This window comes from Simochromis diagramma, unplaced genomic scaffold (genome assembly GCF_900408965.1).
Source record: "Simochromis diagramma unplaced genomic scaffold, fSimDia1.1 OVJJ01000802.1, whole genome shotgun sequence".
In the NCBI taxonomy this organism is placed as follows: Eukaryota; Metazoa; Chordata; class Actinopteri; order Cichliformes; family Cichlidae; genus Simochromis; species Simochromis diagramma.
Genome location: NW_024387492.1, coordinates 22,048,929 through 22,064,068, shown reverse-complemented (window position 1 = coordinate 22,064,068; position 15,140 = coordinate 22,048,929). Strand labels below are relative to the sequence as shown.

The 15,140-nt window shown below is 42.9% G+C and overlaps 2 protein-coding genes across 3 annotated transcripts in view; both read left to right on the top strand.

Annotated features, from left to right (window-relative positions):
* Window positions 1-1,693, top strand: part of cfap61 (cilia and flagella associated protein 61) — a 51,083-nt gene extending 49,390 nt beyond the window's left edge. For both annotated transcript variants that reach the window (XM_040017730.1, XM_040017729.1), the window contains exon 24: window positions 584-1,693. In XM_040017730.1, the coding sequence (XP_039873664.1) occupies window positions 584-709 (126 nt within the window). In that variant the 3' untranslated portion in view covers window positions 710-1,693. The remainder of the gene's footprint in view (window positions 1-583) is intronic.
* A 1,680-nt stretch (window positions 1,694-3,373) lies between these two features.
* insm1a (insulinoma-associated 1a) lies at window positions 3,374-5,611 on the top strand. Its single transcript, XM_040017732.1, has one exon. It carries the CDS (start codon window positions 3,774-3,776, stop codon window positions 5,112-5,114), a length of 1,341 nt encoding a protein of 446 aa, XP_039873666.1. The 5' UTR covers window positions 3,374-3,773; the 3' UTR covers window positions 5,115-5,611.
* Window positions 5,612-15,140: the final 9,529 nt, after the last annotated feature.

The following is a 15,140-nucleotide window of genomic DNA, read 5'->3' as shown; positions in this document are numbered from 1 at the left end:
GCTGTCCATGTGAAACAGTCGTTCATGTTTTCCTGCAAATTTCCAGACTGAAGCGTGTTTTAAACTTCTTAAAGTTCTGTGTGGTAACATCAGGGATGTTTTCTCTATTGAGACGTTCATCCAGTGTTTTGGTCAGAGCTCGGGTGAGTCTTTCTTTCTTTTGTCTGAATAAAATCATTAAGATCTGCTCTTCAGTCACTCCTGATCATCCAGCAGTCAGAGCGAGCTTGTGCCTTTGCTGTTGTTACACTGAAACCCCGGAAAGACATCCCAGATGTCCTCAGACAGATTGTAGTGTCTTTTTTAGGAACCTGTTTATTTTATTTTAGTGTAAAATACTTTGATTTTAAATGTGCTGTAGAAATAAAATTTAGTGAATGAAGCATTAAGTACTCAGTTGGATGGAGTCAGTTACATGTCTCCTCACATCAGTTCTCCACAGCGATCACACCTTCAGCGCGAGCTTAGAGTTCTCCGGCACACTTGGAGTCGGGCACCGATCAGAACCTGCTGGTCTGTGGAAAAAAAGAAGCTCTCTCAGTGCAGTGCTGAGATTTTACTCTCCACCTGTGTGTCTCTGCAGGACCTCTGCCCTCCGGACCAATTGAAAGACGAGGACAGTCGAGCGGCTCTGAGGAGCAGTGCTGTGAAGTATCTGAGTTACAACCGAAACCTGCTGCCCATGTTCGCCTGCCCGGGCCAGCTCTGACCTCACGCCTGTTAAAATACTAAAACAAATCAGACTCTGTTTGAGGTGTGGTAACTGGTTTATATTGTGTATGTGTCACTGGATACCTCCAATCATTTGAGCTGGCTCAGGAACGCTGTGGAGACACTGTGTCTGCTATGTGTAAATATATTATTATATCAGATCTTTAGAGTCCTGGAGAAAATTTTAAAATCAGCAGCTCAGCACAAAAACACAGTCAGGAGTCACATGACATTTTTTAGTCCTGTTATGTTCAGAGAAAGCAAACAGACAGTCAGCGTCTCCAAACTGGATTACTCACACCAAAACACTGATTAACACTACTGATTTGTTTTCCATCAAATGGTTAAAAAATATGTGTTTTCTTAGATTGCTTCAATTAATCAATATAATCCAAAAATTTTCCATCAAATAAATGTTATTTTAATTGTTTTCAGAGATAGAGAGAGAGAGTGGTCTAATCCAGTAAAACTTTCTTTGTGTAAGAGTTCTGGCTAACTTTTAATGCTATTACCATTAAATTAATGCTTGCATTCATTTTTCTTGTGTGGACATCTGATAATTTCCTTTTTAATCCTTAAGATCTCTCATTAATCAGAGTGTGAGCAGTGTTTTACACCAGATGAGAACGAGAGTCTGGCATACTTTTACATTCCTGTTTTGTTTTGTTTTTTCTTCTATACAATGTGCCAACTGTAAGTGTGACTCTGCAGGAGTGTGACCAATCACAGGGCCCTATAGATGCTGCACATGAAAGTGGATGTTTGGCTTTTTGGAAGGAGGAGGAGGGGAAATGAGGAGGGCGTCACTCTACAGCTGTATGCTAATGAGGCTGAGCTGAAGCCTGTCGGGAAAGTAACACACGCACACACACTCCAACACACACACACTCACTAACGCACACAGAGAACATATGCCTGAACCCGCAAGCTGAGAAAACAGCACGCTGCTTGTGTGGAAATATGAAGTCAGATTGTAGGACATGAAACGCTGAGTGACTTTAAGTGTCAGCTTCACTGCGTGGATATCACAATGCGCTGTCCGTGGTAATAAGCACACACTGTACACGGCGCTCAATGAGAGTTTTGCAGTGTTTGTATAGATGTTAGTTCATTTTGTGCGCTGACCTGTTACTGCTAAACCATTATCCACCTGCACTCCCTGTTATCATGAAATGAGCATTATGGGTGAAATAACCTATAAATAAAGTTTAACTATAATTTTTTTTAAACACAGCTCCCACTGGATAAAAAATCTCACTTTTAAAAGATGTGAGCTTTTTTTTTTTATCAGAAAATCTAGTTGTTGTTTTTTTTTTTTTAAACATTTGGAGGCATGTGCCTGCTTCTACCCGAGGAACATTTAAAAATTAAAAACGATAACAACTGATTAAAGAAAGTTCTCGAAACACGTGGATTTTAAAGGGACACACATTGAAACCGGTTATTTTGAATGTTGTTTTAGGAAAATGTGGGTTTAAATATTCGTAAGAGACAGACTGACGGATAAGATGTAGATTTTTTTCATAAAAAAGACCAGAACACAAGAAACGACCCGTGTCCGCGTGTTTATTGAATGCTCTCAGTTTGGACACGCCAACAGTCAAAATTTGAAATGGGTTAGTGAAAAAACTTTCCGGACATCTCTCTCATGTCTTCATTTTACGCCAGAATCTTGCACCTGTCAAACGTGTCCTCGAGCCCTGCACCGACAGACAAGGGATGATGGGAGCATCATCCCTCACAGTGCAGGACAGACTCACATCCGACTGACCGGGTCAGACTGGACCTGCGGGGTTTGATGTGGTTTAACGGCCAGATAATCTCGCTTTGCCCCATTTGGAGACAGAAAAAGCGCGCTGATTACGCGCAGCACGCGCCGACAGTATCTAGGGTCCAGATTGCTTTTTGTGTGCCGGGGGTGGGGTAGACCCCCACTTCTTCTTCATCTTCCATTTTTTTCAACTGTGCAATTTCCTTTTCAATCAGGACGGGTCTACAGCTTGCACAAGCGCGACCATTGTGATGCAAAGCAGGACACCCTCCGCTCGCCATTAATTATGTATGCGTAAAATGACGGATTCATATGTCCGGAGTTAACTGTCACGCCAGCGCACATGCTGCAGGGCCACGGTGGTTTCAAATCTGTCCCTATTATTGTGGATGTTTAGTTATTTGTCCGCTGAGGTCGAATTTCAGCTGGCTTTCGTGTGCGTAAAAGCCGGACTGCAGATCTGATCTCGGGGAAGTTTGTTTCCCCGGAAGTCTTTGAGTGTCTTAAACATTCTGAAGGTTTTGAATGGAAGCAGTTAAAGTCTGGAGCTGCTTTCACTGACATTTGCTTAAAATGATGTTGAGCATTTGTACTTTATTTCCCTATTATGCGCATTTTAGCCCTTTGAAGTTTCTTCTTCTACCTTCCATTTTTCTGTATTGTTATTTTGGGCTGTTATGTGGACGGATATGCCCCCTTTGTAGCCAAACCAGAGACCCCACCACCCCCAGAAAGAGACACATAAAGCCGAGGCACGTGTAGATTTCTATGCAAACTCATCAGACCGTAAAAGCAGGAGACTCCTGGCGTGTGCCCGGGTCGAGGAGGAGGGAGAGTGTGTGTGTGTGTGTGTGTGTGTGTGTGTGTGTGTGTGTGTGTGTGTGTGTGTGTGTGTGTGTGTGTGTGTGTGTGGTGGGGGGAAATACAATAAAACCCTCAGGTACATCTGCTTTGCAATCTGCAAATCCGCCCTCCTCCTCCTAGCTTCCATCAGCCTCTCCATCCTCCCACACCCACTCCCCAAATCCACAGGGGACCTCGGCTCCTTCTGATTGGTCGGGGATGAGGCAACGAGGGGGGGACGGGAACAATGTCATCATGTCGCCTTAAAAAGAGTGCAGCTATGTTGTGGTGAAAGGACCTCGAGAGGAGAACACGGGATCAATAGCAGGAGGAAACAAACAAACAGAGAGAAAAAAGACGAATCAGATGGTTTGATTTTGTGCGCGAGCGGCTGAAAGTGGTTTTCTTCTTCCCGCAGCGTCCAAAGTGCCTTCAGCTCCCCGCAAACATGCCCAGAGGATTCCTGGTAAAAAGGAACAAGAAAACCAACCCGGTGTCCTACCGGGTCCGCTCCGAGGACGAAGAAACGGACCAAACGGCGGCTGATGCTCCGCCGCTGCTGCCGCCCTCCTCCTCCTCTTCAGCGCATCTTGTCTCCATCCCGGTGCGCGCGCGGACGCCTACGCCCACCTGCGGGGCGGCGGCTACGGCTCCGGAGCCGGATGCTAAGCCCGTGCAGTTCGGGAACCCGGAGGCGGTGTATCAGTCTCTGTACAGCCCCACCCGCCCCGTCAGCCACGAGCACGACCGCTCCTACTCCGAGGCCCGCTTCAGCCTCGGCTCGCCGGTTTCCGCGGAGTCTTTTCCCACACCGGCAGCCATCACCGCCCTGGATCACCTCTTCGCCCCGGTGGACCTGAAGATCGGCTCCAGCAACAGCAGCCGCCCCGAGAGCAGCTCGTCATCCGCCGGGACGCTCCCCGCCGCTGCAACCGGCGGCTCCAAGCGCTGCGCCAACGACGCCGAGCGCAAAGGCAAGCCGCCGTCCAAGAAAACCAAAGCCATCCGCAAACTGCACTTTGAGGATGATGTCACTACGTCTCCGGTTCTCGGGCTGAAGATTAAAGAGGCGCCGGTGGACCAGAAACCTCCCCGAGCGCCACCGGCCGGAGGAGACCACGTCCCGCTGGGGGAGTTTGTGTGCCAGCTATGCCGGGAGGCGTACGCAGACCCGTTCGCTTTGGCGCAGCACAAATGCTCCAGGATAGTCCGGGTTGAGTATCGGTGTCCCGAGTGTGACAAGGTGTTCAGCTGCCCGGCCAACCTCGCCTCCCATCGGCGCTGGCACAAACCGAAGCCGCAAAATACGCCGAGCGACAAGGTGTCCGCGTCGAAGACGGCCTCGGATGAAGCAAAGGATTCTAGTGACAGGGACACACCCAGCCCCGAGCCGTCCGAGTCCGGTTCAGAGGACGGACTGTACGACTGCAGTCATTGCGGGAAGAGGTTTAAGCGCCAAGCCTACCTGCGGAAACACCTGGCGTCGCAGCACGGGTCCCCAAAAGCGGCGGAGGAGGAGGACGCGGCGGGTTGCGAGCAGAGCGCGGCGCCGCTCAACCTGAGCGCCTCCTGCTGCCACCTGTGCCCCGTGTGTGGGGAGAACTTCACCAGCAGAGGCAGCCAGGAGCGGCACATCCGCCTGCTGCATTCCTCACAGGTGTACTCGTGCAAATACTGCCCAGCAGTCTTCTACAGCTCACCGGGACTCACGAGGCACATCAACAAATGCCACCCGTCCGAGAACCGGCAGGTGATCCTGCTGCAGATGCCGCTCCGCCCCGCCTGCTGATCCCGAACTGTGGACTGGCACACACCGGGAATCAGAGTCCACCCGCGTGTTTCTTTTTGTTTTTAGGATTTCAGAGTTCCACTGAAAAATAAAAAACATCTGTACCCTAAAGCACACTTCCTTAAACTGAGTAACAGATGTAAAGAGGTTTGTGAGAAGTTGTAACTCTGGGAGTAATTCTGTTTCACTGTAGCTACAGATCTCCAAAGGACAAAACCACACCGAAGTCCAATCTTCCTCAAAGACACGTGAAAAATTTGCTTATTTGTGTCTTTTCGAGTAAAAATTATCGTCAAATAATTCACATTTTCTGTGGTAAACAGAGAGCCAAGCATGCTCTCACATATCCACTCACACGCAGCTTGCAAGGTTTCAGTGCCTTGCTCGAGGACACTTCAGCAACCTCTGGGTGTGTGTGTGTGTTTGACTCCTCCTGGCCTGTAACCCACACCCACGCCCACCCCAACATCACTTAAAATGATCTTCAAAGCTCTTTTAAAAAAAAAAACGTTAGACTGTTAATTTATTTTTCTAGCATCTCTGCACAAGTGCTATTAGCTCCTAGACCTAAGAGAGGAGATGACCTGTAGGATATAAAGCAGACTTCGCAGGCCTGAACAGACCTTATCTCATCACTCTGATTAGCTTTAACATAGCTCGTGGATCTGTGGATCAGTAGCTGTCGACTGAAAACAAAAGAGAGTAAAACTAGTGTAGCCGGTAATGCCTTTGGATTAGAGACTCCTGCTGTAAAACTGCCTTAAACTGACCTGATTGTTTTTATTTATCACTGGCTGAGCATATGATGATAATTATTTTCTACAAAGCCTTCTGTATTACCAGTATACAGTATATCTAATCTTTTTTCTATTTATTTATGTATTTATTAAATTATTTGTGTAAGTTACTGCTTTGTGTGGTCGAACCTGTGATCTGTCGCTGTGTTTTTCATCATGTAGCCAAATCCTTTTTATTTCCTTTAACTTATGTGAGGGCGGCATGTTCATGTGGCATTATAGCAATCAGTGAGCCGCTCCTGAAGACAAACCGAATGCAATCATGTTTTAATTTATTATGATGATGATGATGATTATTTATTTTGGTTTTGTTGTAACCCTTAGCTCTTATACTGCTTTGGATGTTTCTGCAGTATTTTGCTAAATGTCCAAATAAAAAAAATAAAATAAAAAATAAAGACCAAACTGAGAAACAGCTTTCTTTGCCTTCTTGTGTGATTTCTGCAGGTAACAGCTTGATTTATACCTCAAGTTGTGGCTTCTTGAAGAAAATGAAACCAAAATCCGTCCAGCTTATCTCCTTAAATGATGGTTCAAGTGTCTCCTCTTCAGTTACATGCCAAATAATTGAATTCAAAGGGTTTAAACAAGCAAAAACAAGGAAAAATGATAAGTTTCCATTAAAGTAAATTCAAATCTTTACATTTTAGAGACCAGGATCAGTGGTTTTGAGATGATTTAAGATGATTTTTCTAAACACATAAATCAGAAAAAAAATCTTTCAAAAACAATTGTACAATAACAACATCACTGCTATCACGTCACCTGTGACCTCTTTAGGTTTTGGTTGTAGCTTTTAAGAAACTGGAAGATCAGAGCTTTCAAATAACTGTTTTGTGCATTTTGGTCTTAAAGGTCTTCTGTCCAAGATGACTGAAAAGACTTGATGTTGACCTTAATTTAATCCCAGGCAGGTTATTGATAACTTCATGGATGTTAAGTGGCTATTTTACAGGTATTATGATTTCACTTGTGCTGTGTTTAGTTCAACGAGGGATGACTCACACAGGGACAGCACACAGCTTGGTTGGTAAAATCCCATCTAAGCCCCGAAACTTCTGGACTTCTGCTTTAACTGAAAGTGAAACCAAAGGAAAAGTCACGCCTGCAAGAACATGCCTTTACATTTCGGTCTGACTCTAACTGGGACCATAATCTGCAAAGTGAATGCCATGTTGGATTCAGTAAAACTTAAAACTACCAGATGAGACCATAAACTCACTGAGAAGTTTTTCTCTAAAGTCACAGATTAAGGAGCTGAAAACGGTTTTCTCACGCAACCGGATGTCTTTTTTGTCATTCTGTTTGAAACAACGAAGGGTTAAAGAATCGCTGCACATAACATTACGTACTGAAAGCTTTTTGCTCATTTTACAGCACAAAACGGCACATTTTGACATTTTTAATTCTCTTTACTTCTACTGTGCAATAAAATCAAACATATTTACAGCTATGTTTAGTTCCAATAACAGCATATCCATATGGAAGTCAGAGGTCTGAATAACTCACTCACATTCTCTCCTGGTGTGCTCATGTGTTCTGGGTTGGTACTTAGCTCTGACTTAAAAAAAAATCCTGTGAATACTCCTGGTACTTGGCTGATGAATTGCACTTACATTTTACAGTATTTTTGCAGTATTATTACAGTGCACTGACAATATAATACTATACAACAGTAAGAAAGCAGTAGATTAGAGTAGAACGACTGTAAAACAACAGTTTAATCTCCTGTAATTTGAACGTTACATTTCTTACAGTTTGTTTTATTACCGTTTAAAGGAAATGTTTTACTGCACTAGATTAGTTTTAGTTTCTTATATAAAAAAATCTTAATTATTTGTATATAATTTTATAGATTAAACTACCCAAAAGTATATAAGCCAGTCAGATGAGCTCCTGCTCAAAAAGTCAACATCTGCACTGTATCCACCCAAAAACACAGACATCAGCTTAATTTGTGAAAACGTAACTACGTTTTTTGGATTTTTACACTTCATTAAAGTCTTCCACCCCTGCAGGTTCAATTCAGTCTTCAGGGTCATTCATCAAACGTCACTACGACCCTGAAACTAGAAGCTGGATTAACCCCCCAAAGGGGTGTGTGTGCCCCTGTGAACCCCAACTGTACATGACATTATTTCCACAGATACCAAAAGCACACTAATCAACACTCAAGAGCTGAAATAATCAGCAATCAGGCAATTAAATGAGAGAAACCTCACTGAAAAACTGTTTTACAGGGGAAAAAATGCCTGCAAACCATTTCCTGGATGGAAACATTTAATACTTCTGCATTTTTTAATCATAATATTAAACTCTGACTTCAGGAATGTGTTTACACAGATATAATGTACATTTTCTTATAACCAGTTAACGCTCACTCCAGCACCTGGAAAAATCTTCTTTACTGGACTTCAAAAATGAAAAAGCAACATGTGGCACATAGTAATTGAAAGCGTATGTTTCTTCTATGGCCAGATATCAGCATATACATTTGCAGAATTTGAGGGTAAAGTGCAAGATTTTTGTCTCTACAAGCATTATGGCTCTCATTCGTTCTACTGGCAGTTATGTTTAATCCTCTGCAGCAGGGTGTCGAGCACGTGGAGAGAAACAGAGCAGTGGCAGCCCGTCCGTCGTTGTGACTCAGGTATTTCCTGGAGTCCTCAGGAACTTAACTCTTCCACTCTGTTGCTGCTTTGTGCAAAAGCCCACGTCTACCTGCTTCTCTATTTATAATATTTAAGAATCCAGATGAACAAGAGAGAGGTAAAATTAGACACACTCAAAGATGCATCTTAAATTTGAACAATATCCAACTATCAGTGGATCTCCTCACAGCCAGACATGCCAAAAAAACCCTCACCTGGAGGATCTCAGGAGGCCTCGAGATCTAAGATGCCTCATCCCCCTTATCTGGCTCCTTTCAATGTTGAGGACTAGCAGCTCTGTGCTCCTCACCCTACCTCTAACAGAGAGCCTGGACAGGAAGCTAGTTTCTGCTGCTTGTACACACGATCTCACTCCTTCAGTCACTGCCTGCAGCTCGCGGTCATCACCGACTGCTGTAACGTTGTTCGTTTGGTGAATTGACCAGCTTCTCTTTTAGGCCTCTCTCTCTTTATCACAAAAGACCAGTACAGGTTGGTAAGACATGTCTCGCATTTGAACAATACTTTTTTGCAGGACAAGGTTCCCCAGGTTTTCTGTGCATTCATTCCTTCAAACGATCACAGAAAGGAAACGTGTAAAGACAGAAAACAAAGGCTTCATCTGGGCTGAAGAGAGCTGTGATTTTGAGGCATTTCTCCTTAAAAATGATTCATTAACGCTTCCAAGCTGAATACAGACCAGATGATGTATTTTTACAAGCATCAGTCTCAATTATGAATCACCTGAAAGCACAAAGCCTCTTGATTGCTGTTCACTGTCTTCACTGTAAGAGCCCAACGAACAAACTGCTCCCAAGCTTCTGGCCTTTGTTAGTAAGAAATAGGGGATGAATGATCAGGGTTAAACAATAATTCACTTATCACAGTGGTGCACATTGATTTTCTGTCAATTGACACGTCAGTTAATCTTTCTGTACCGGTTTCTTTGTGGACGTCTGGGGAAATAATAAAAAGGGGGTCACGAGGGGCCCTAGAAGAAATCTTTGCCCCTCAGGAGGTAAATCCGGCCATGAGTGGAAAGAAGAAAATTGATTTAAGAACTACAACAGAGCAAAGATTTACTTTTCATTATGCTCAGTTTATATGGCATTCATGTGGACAGAAAGGTCTGATTACAGGACAGTGTCAGAGGTGAAAGGTCAGAGGTCAGCTGCAGGGCAACACACACAAAACATTTCTGCATGTGAAAGACATTCCTGCAGTTCCACTCCTCCTCCTCCCGCTCCAACTCTTTCTTCTCTTTCACGCGGTGTGAAAGACGGACGTACAGCTGCTCACCGTCCTGTTTTCTTGGTCACGTGTCATCAAACAGCCTTTACGCCGCCGTACGGAGACCAAACCTGCACGCATGCCGGGTCTCTGTCTCGCTTACAATTATCGTACAGCAGCTAACCTTGATCTATGTGTTCTTATCGATTATTATTTTATTATGTGACAGTTTGAGGTTTGTCAATAGACTGTAGATAAAAGATGGATGTACCCACCACTTGGATTTGAGCTTTTTAGCCATTACAATTTTGGTTTTGCTGAAGCCAGAAGTGTCTAAAGAAAATTATTCTGGGCCTTCATAAACATGAAATGATTATTTTGAACTGAAATATATCAAATCAAAGTGATTTTTTTTATCTTAAAGGAAAATGTGTTTGGTGTAAACTGAAAAGTAAATATCCAGATTACACAGAATTTTACATGGTGCTTTTGTAACAAAAAGAAAAATTGGCATGTAATAGTCGGGGCATAAATACTTTTTGGAATGTGGTGTGTTGAATAAATTAATAATAATAGTGCACTCTAATTCTTGATATGAAGGCTTTTGAATTATTTGAAGGCTTTTTACTTTACTTTCACTTACAAATGAACACTGCTTCAGCAACTCTCAGTATTCATTTGTCTCAACACGTGGGGATGTCTTTGGAGATGTTCAATTTAAAGGACTTCTTCTCAATGTTGGCATTGAAATTGTGCCAGAGCACCTTTTGATCCTGAAAATAGCAGCTGAAGCATGACATGAGATCAAAAACGAGCACAAAGGACTAAAAACATTACATAAAGATTAAAAGCATAGATGAAATCCATGAAGGTTTGTTTTATTATTTGTATGTATTTTAAGCCATAAGAACCCTCACCGCACTCTTATAAACCACATTATAATTCTGTTATTATTTGTTTAGGCCAGCAAATGCTTATTTTACCCACAAAGCTAATTAAAATTAAAAAAAAAAAACCTATAGGCCGCTGAAACTATATAAAAAGAAGTGTTTGCAGCTCTAGCCCAGAAGGACTGAAAACAGCCAAAAACAACCACACGGAGACTAAATATGAACAAGGTATAAAAAAGACATTAAACAACAAAAAACAATAGTGACGAAATAACCAAAAAAGAGCCACAAAGACATTCAAACCACACAAAAATTGCTAGAATATAAACGGCAGCAGAGACCCAAAGAGAAAGCAAATAACCTCAAATGAAATCACAAAGAGATTCAATATAAATCTGTGCCATCCACGCACTTCATTTAGTAACGTCAGGAGCTTAAAGTGTAATTTGAGATAAACCCAGCAGTTCAAACAGAAAAATGGACACACAACATCCAGAACAAGAAGCAAACAGACCAGAAAAAGACAGAAGCAGATAAAAAGAGTTGCAATATGAACACAAATAGATGGAAACGAAAGTTGAAGTGAGGCATGACGACTGCAAAGCTACTCGCAGTCCCACAGTCCCAGACGTGCAGAGGATTTGTGTCTGCTGTAGTTCAGTGTCCAGTTCTTCTGTGTAACGGCCTCACGGACAGACAGGACAGATTAATGAAGCCCGACTCTGTTAAACACCAAAATGAAACACCTCGTCTTTCATCTGCATTTCTGGAAAAGTGCTGAGAATTTTCACAACATCTGGATGGAAACCTTTTTCCTCACCTTAACCCTTCAGTCACACACACACACACACACACACACACACACACACACACACACACACACACACACACACACACACACACACACACACACACACACACACTTACATCAGTCAGTCTCTTCTTGTGTGGCTCTGACAGGTGTAAGCCAGCTGGGGAACAGACTGCAGATAAGAGCTACAGATAACACACACACACACACACACACAAACCATAATGGAGCACCGCAGCAGCGTTTGCAGAGAAATAAAGAGACCAGAGTCGGAACTGAAAGCAGCAGCTGTCAGAGCCGCATGACTCAAACTGTAAGTGAATACGAACACGAACTGCAGCTGTGTATGTATACACGTACGCTGCTCCAAAAAATTACAGGATCAATAAAAAACACGTCAGATCTCATTAAGGAAAAAAAAACATTGTGACAGTTATCTGTACCGATGTGTATTGAAGAATGCGTTAGGAATGAAGGGGCACCATATTGTTTGATGAAAATGAAAATTTTCAGTCTACAGAGAGCTGAATTCAAACACACCCCGAAGATCAAAGTGAAAAAAATGAAGGTGTGTATATTTTACCAAAAGTTAATTGCAGCAACTCAAAATGTTACTCAGTACTTTGTTTGGCCTCCACGTGCTTGCATGCATGCCTGACAATGTTTGGGCAAATTCCTAACAACACTATGGACGATGTCCTGGGGGATCTCTTCCCAGACCCAGACCAGAGCATCACTGAGCTCCTGGACAGTCTGAGGTGCAACCTGGCGGCGTTGGATGGACCAAAATATAGTGTCCCAGAGGTATTTTGTTGGATTTATGTCAGGCAAGTGTGAGGTCGCGTCAGACCAGTGAGTCATATTCATTCCTTCATCCTCCAGGAACTGCTTGCATACTCTTGTGCGCAAGGAGGAACCTGGACCCACTGCAATGGTCTGACAATGTATCCAACCATTTCGTCCTGAGACCCAAAGGCGGTCGGGTGCCGTTGCCTGGCCTGTAGAGGTCTGTGTGTCTCTTCATGGATTTGCCTCCCCAGACCATCACTGATCCACCACCAAACCAGTCATGCTGAACAATGTTACAAGAAACAGAACATTTTCTACAGCTTCTCCAAACCCTTTCATATCTGTCACATGTGCTCAGAGTGAACCTACTCTCATCTGTGAAAATCACAGGGCACCAGTGATGAACCTGTGCCTTCTACGGCAAACGCCAGTTGGGCTCCACGGTGCAGAGAGAGGGCAGACAGCACAGGGTCCACTAGAGGACGTTGTACCCTTAGGCCACCCTCATGAAGTCTGTTTCTAAGTGCCTTCTATGGCCCTGTCCCCCTCAATCACCTGTCCGGGAATCTCCTTAATGCTCTCGAGACTGCTGGGAGACACAGCAAACCTTCTTGATTTGGACTACTCGTGTAACTTCTGTAGGGTTCAAATATCACCTGGTGGTACCAGTAGTGATCCTGACGCTAGCCAAATGCAAAACTAGGGAAAAAAACAGTCAGAAATGATGAGGAGGGATAAAATGTCGGTGGCCTCCAACTAAACCCATTCCTGTTTTGGGAGTTGTCTCATTTTTGCCCCCCTAGTGTACCTGTGGTTAATTTTATGAACACCAAAGCAGCTGAAACTGATATAACCCCCTCTATTTAACTGACCAGATCAATATCTCACAAGTTTAACTGTCTCAATGCTATACTCGAAAACTTGAAAACTGTTCCTTTATATTCAGCATTTTTTCTTTATCCCAATCAGAGTCTGTTAGTGTCAGGAAACAAATCTGCCTGATAAAATATGAAGTGAAAGCATCTGCTTTTGCATGCAGATTGCTCAGTTAAGAATTAATTAGTTAAGAAACACCCACTTTCAAACGAGTACAACAGACATTTGAAGTATAGTTAAACCACAGCAGAAACTTTCATGTGTGTAAAAGCAGCGGCTTAAATCTCCCCCAAGAAGCCAGAAGATCATGGGACTGCTCCTGTTTAAGAATTCTCTGATAACCTGGATTCAAAGTAGAAAGATATTAAATCCTGAGGTACTGTCTGCCTTTCTTAGTAAAGCTATTAATAACGTGAAAAATAACTGAGGTAGGATCGGCCAATCAGAAAGAACTTGGACAATGTAAACAATGACGTCAAATGCAGCGTTGTGTTTCAGCTGATAAGAATGAATGTGCATTACGGTCTGTCCTATCACCCACCGATGAGTGTCGGCTCTTCATCATCTCAATCTCAGGAACTAAAATCGTGTTTTTGTTCTTGTTTTGCACACCGAGTCTGATTTTTACTAAAAACCAGAAGCATCTGTCTGTAGCCGTAGCAGCTTCCTCGTGTCTTCATCCAGATGCTGAACCTGTTGCAGGGGTTTTCTCTCGCAGCAGGTGTTGATAGCGATTGGCGCGCTGACTCATCCCAAAGGTGTTTAGATTGAAGTAGACCAGTTTAAGTCTTCATGAAGACAAATGAGACGTTTTTAATCAATAAAAGATGTTTGGAGAATTCAATGCTCATTTGTAAAAGAGGACAGACACAGAAATCCTCCTCCCATCATTTTCTTTATATGTTGAATCAGTAAAATAAGAAAAAGACTCAAAGTGTTTGTGTGTTTTTCATCGTCAGCCCTGCTCCCTCGCTCGCTTCCCCACGTCAGACGACTTTCTATCAGACATGAAAGCGACACGACGTGATTTGATTTTGCTGGTTTAATCAGACGTCCGCAGCTCTGTAATGCTGTTAGGGGAGGACGGGGAGTAATGTTACACCCTGTGTGTTTGTGTTTGCCTGCAGCATGTACACATGTGGGATCACCGGCAATGTTAAAGCTGTTTCCCCCTATTTTGCTGTTGCCTGTGTGAAAAGCAAATACAAAGTTTCTTTTCGTTCCTTTCTTGCTTTCTCACACTAGAAAAAAAATTAACAGTATGTCCAATGTTGGGTTATTTGGTAATATGAAATTGACCATAAGTGTGGATCTAATTGTCCGTCCTTCCTGGATTAACCTGTTCCTCACCCACACGGGCTCAAACCTGACCACTGCAGTGAGACAATGCTGTTACATTTATATGTTATCTAAAATGATGACTTAGAAAGATCAGCTTGACATCATTCAGATTCTGACAGTGTCTGAAATCACGTGTGAAGGTTGTTTTTTGTTTTGTTTTTTTAGTTTTGTCGTTTTTCCCAAATCTCTGTCGTACGAGGCTAGAGTTGGTTATTTGTTTTCTGGTTACTTCCTGTTTTCTTTTGAAGGTTATTTTTTGTCACATGTCTTGTTTTAGATTTACTTTAAGATTGAATATTTATAAAAAGAGAATGTAGGTTTCGCGGGGATAATGAGCTTCCTCCTAATCTCACTCTTAGAGATTAGGGTGAGGACTTGGTCAGTCAAGAGGGGCTCAGAGTAGAACTATTACTGCCAATTATTATTTAAAAAAAGTTGTTTTCAAAACAAAATTACTATAAAAATAATTGTACAAAGGCTAAGTGTATACAGAGCTTTGTAGAGATATAAATATATTGCACAAGTCCGTATCTTTTCTTTACTGTACATTAAATACTTAACCGGTTGTTAAATGATGACATATGAACCCTGCTACCAGTTACAAACTTCTCTGAGTTTATTAAGGCTGTTGTGTTTTTAAC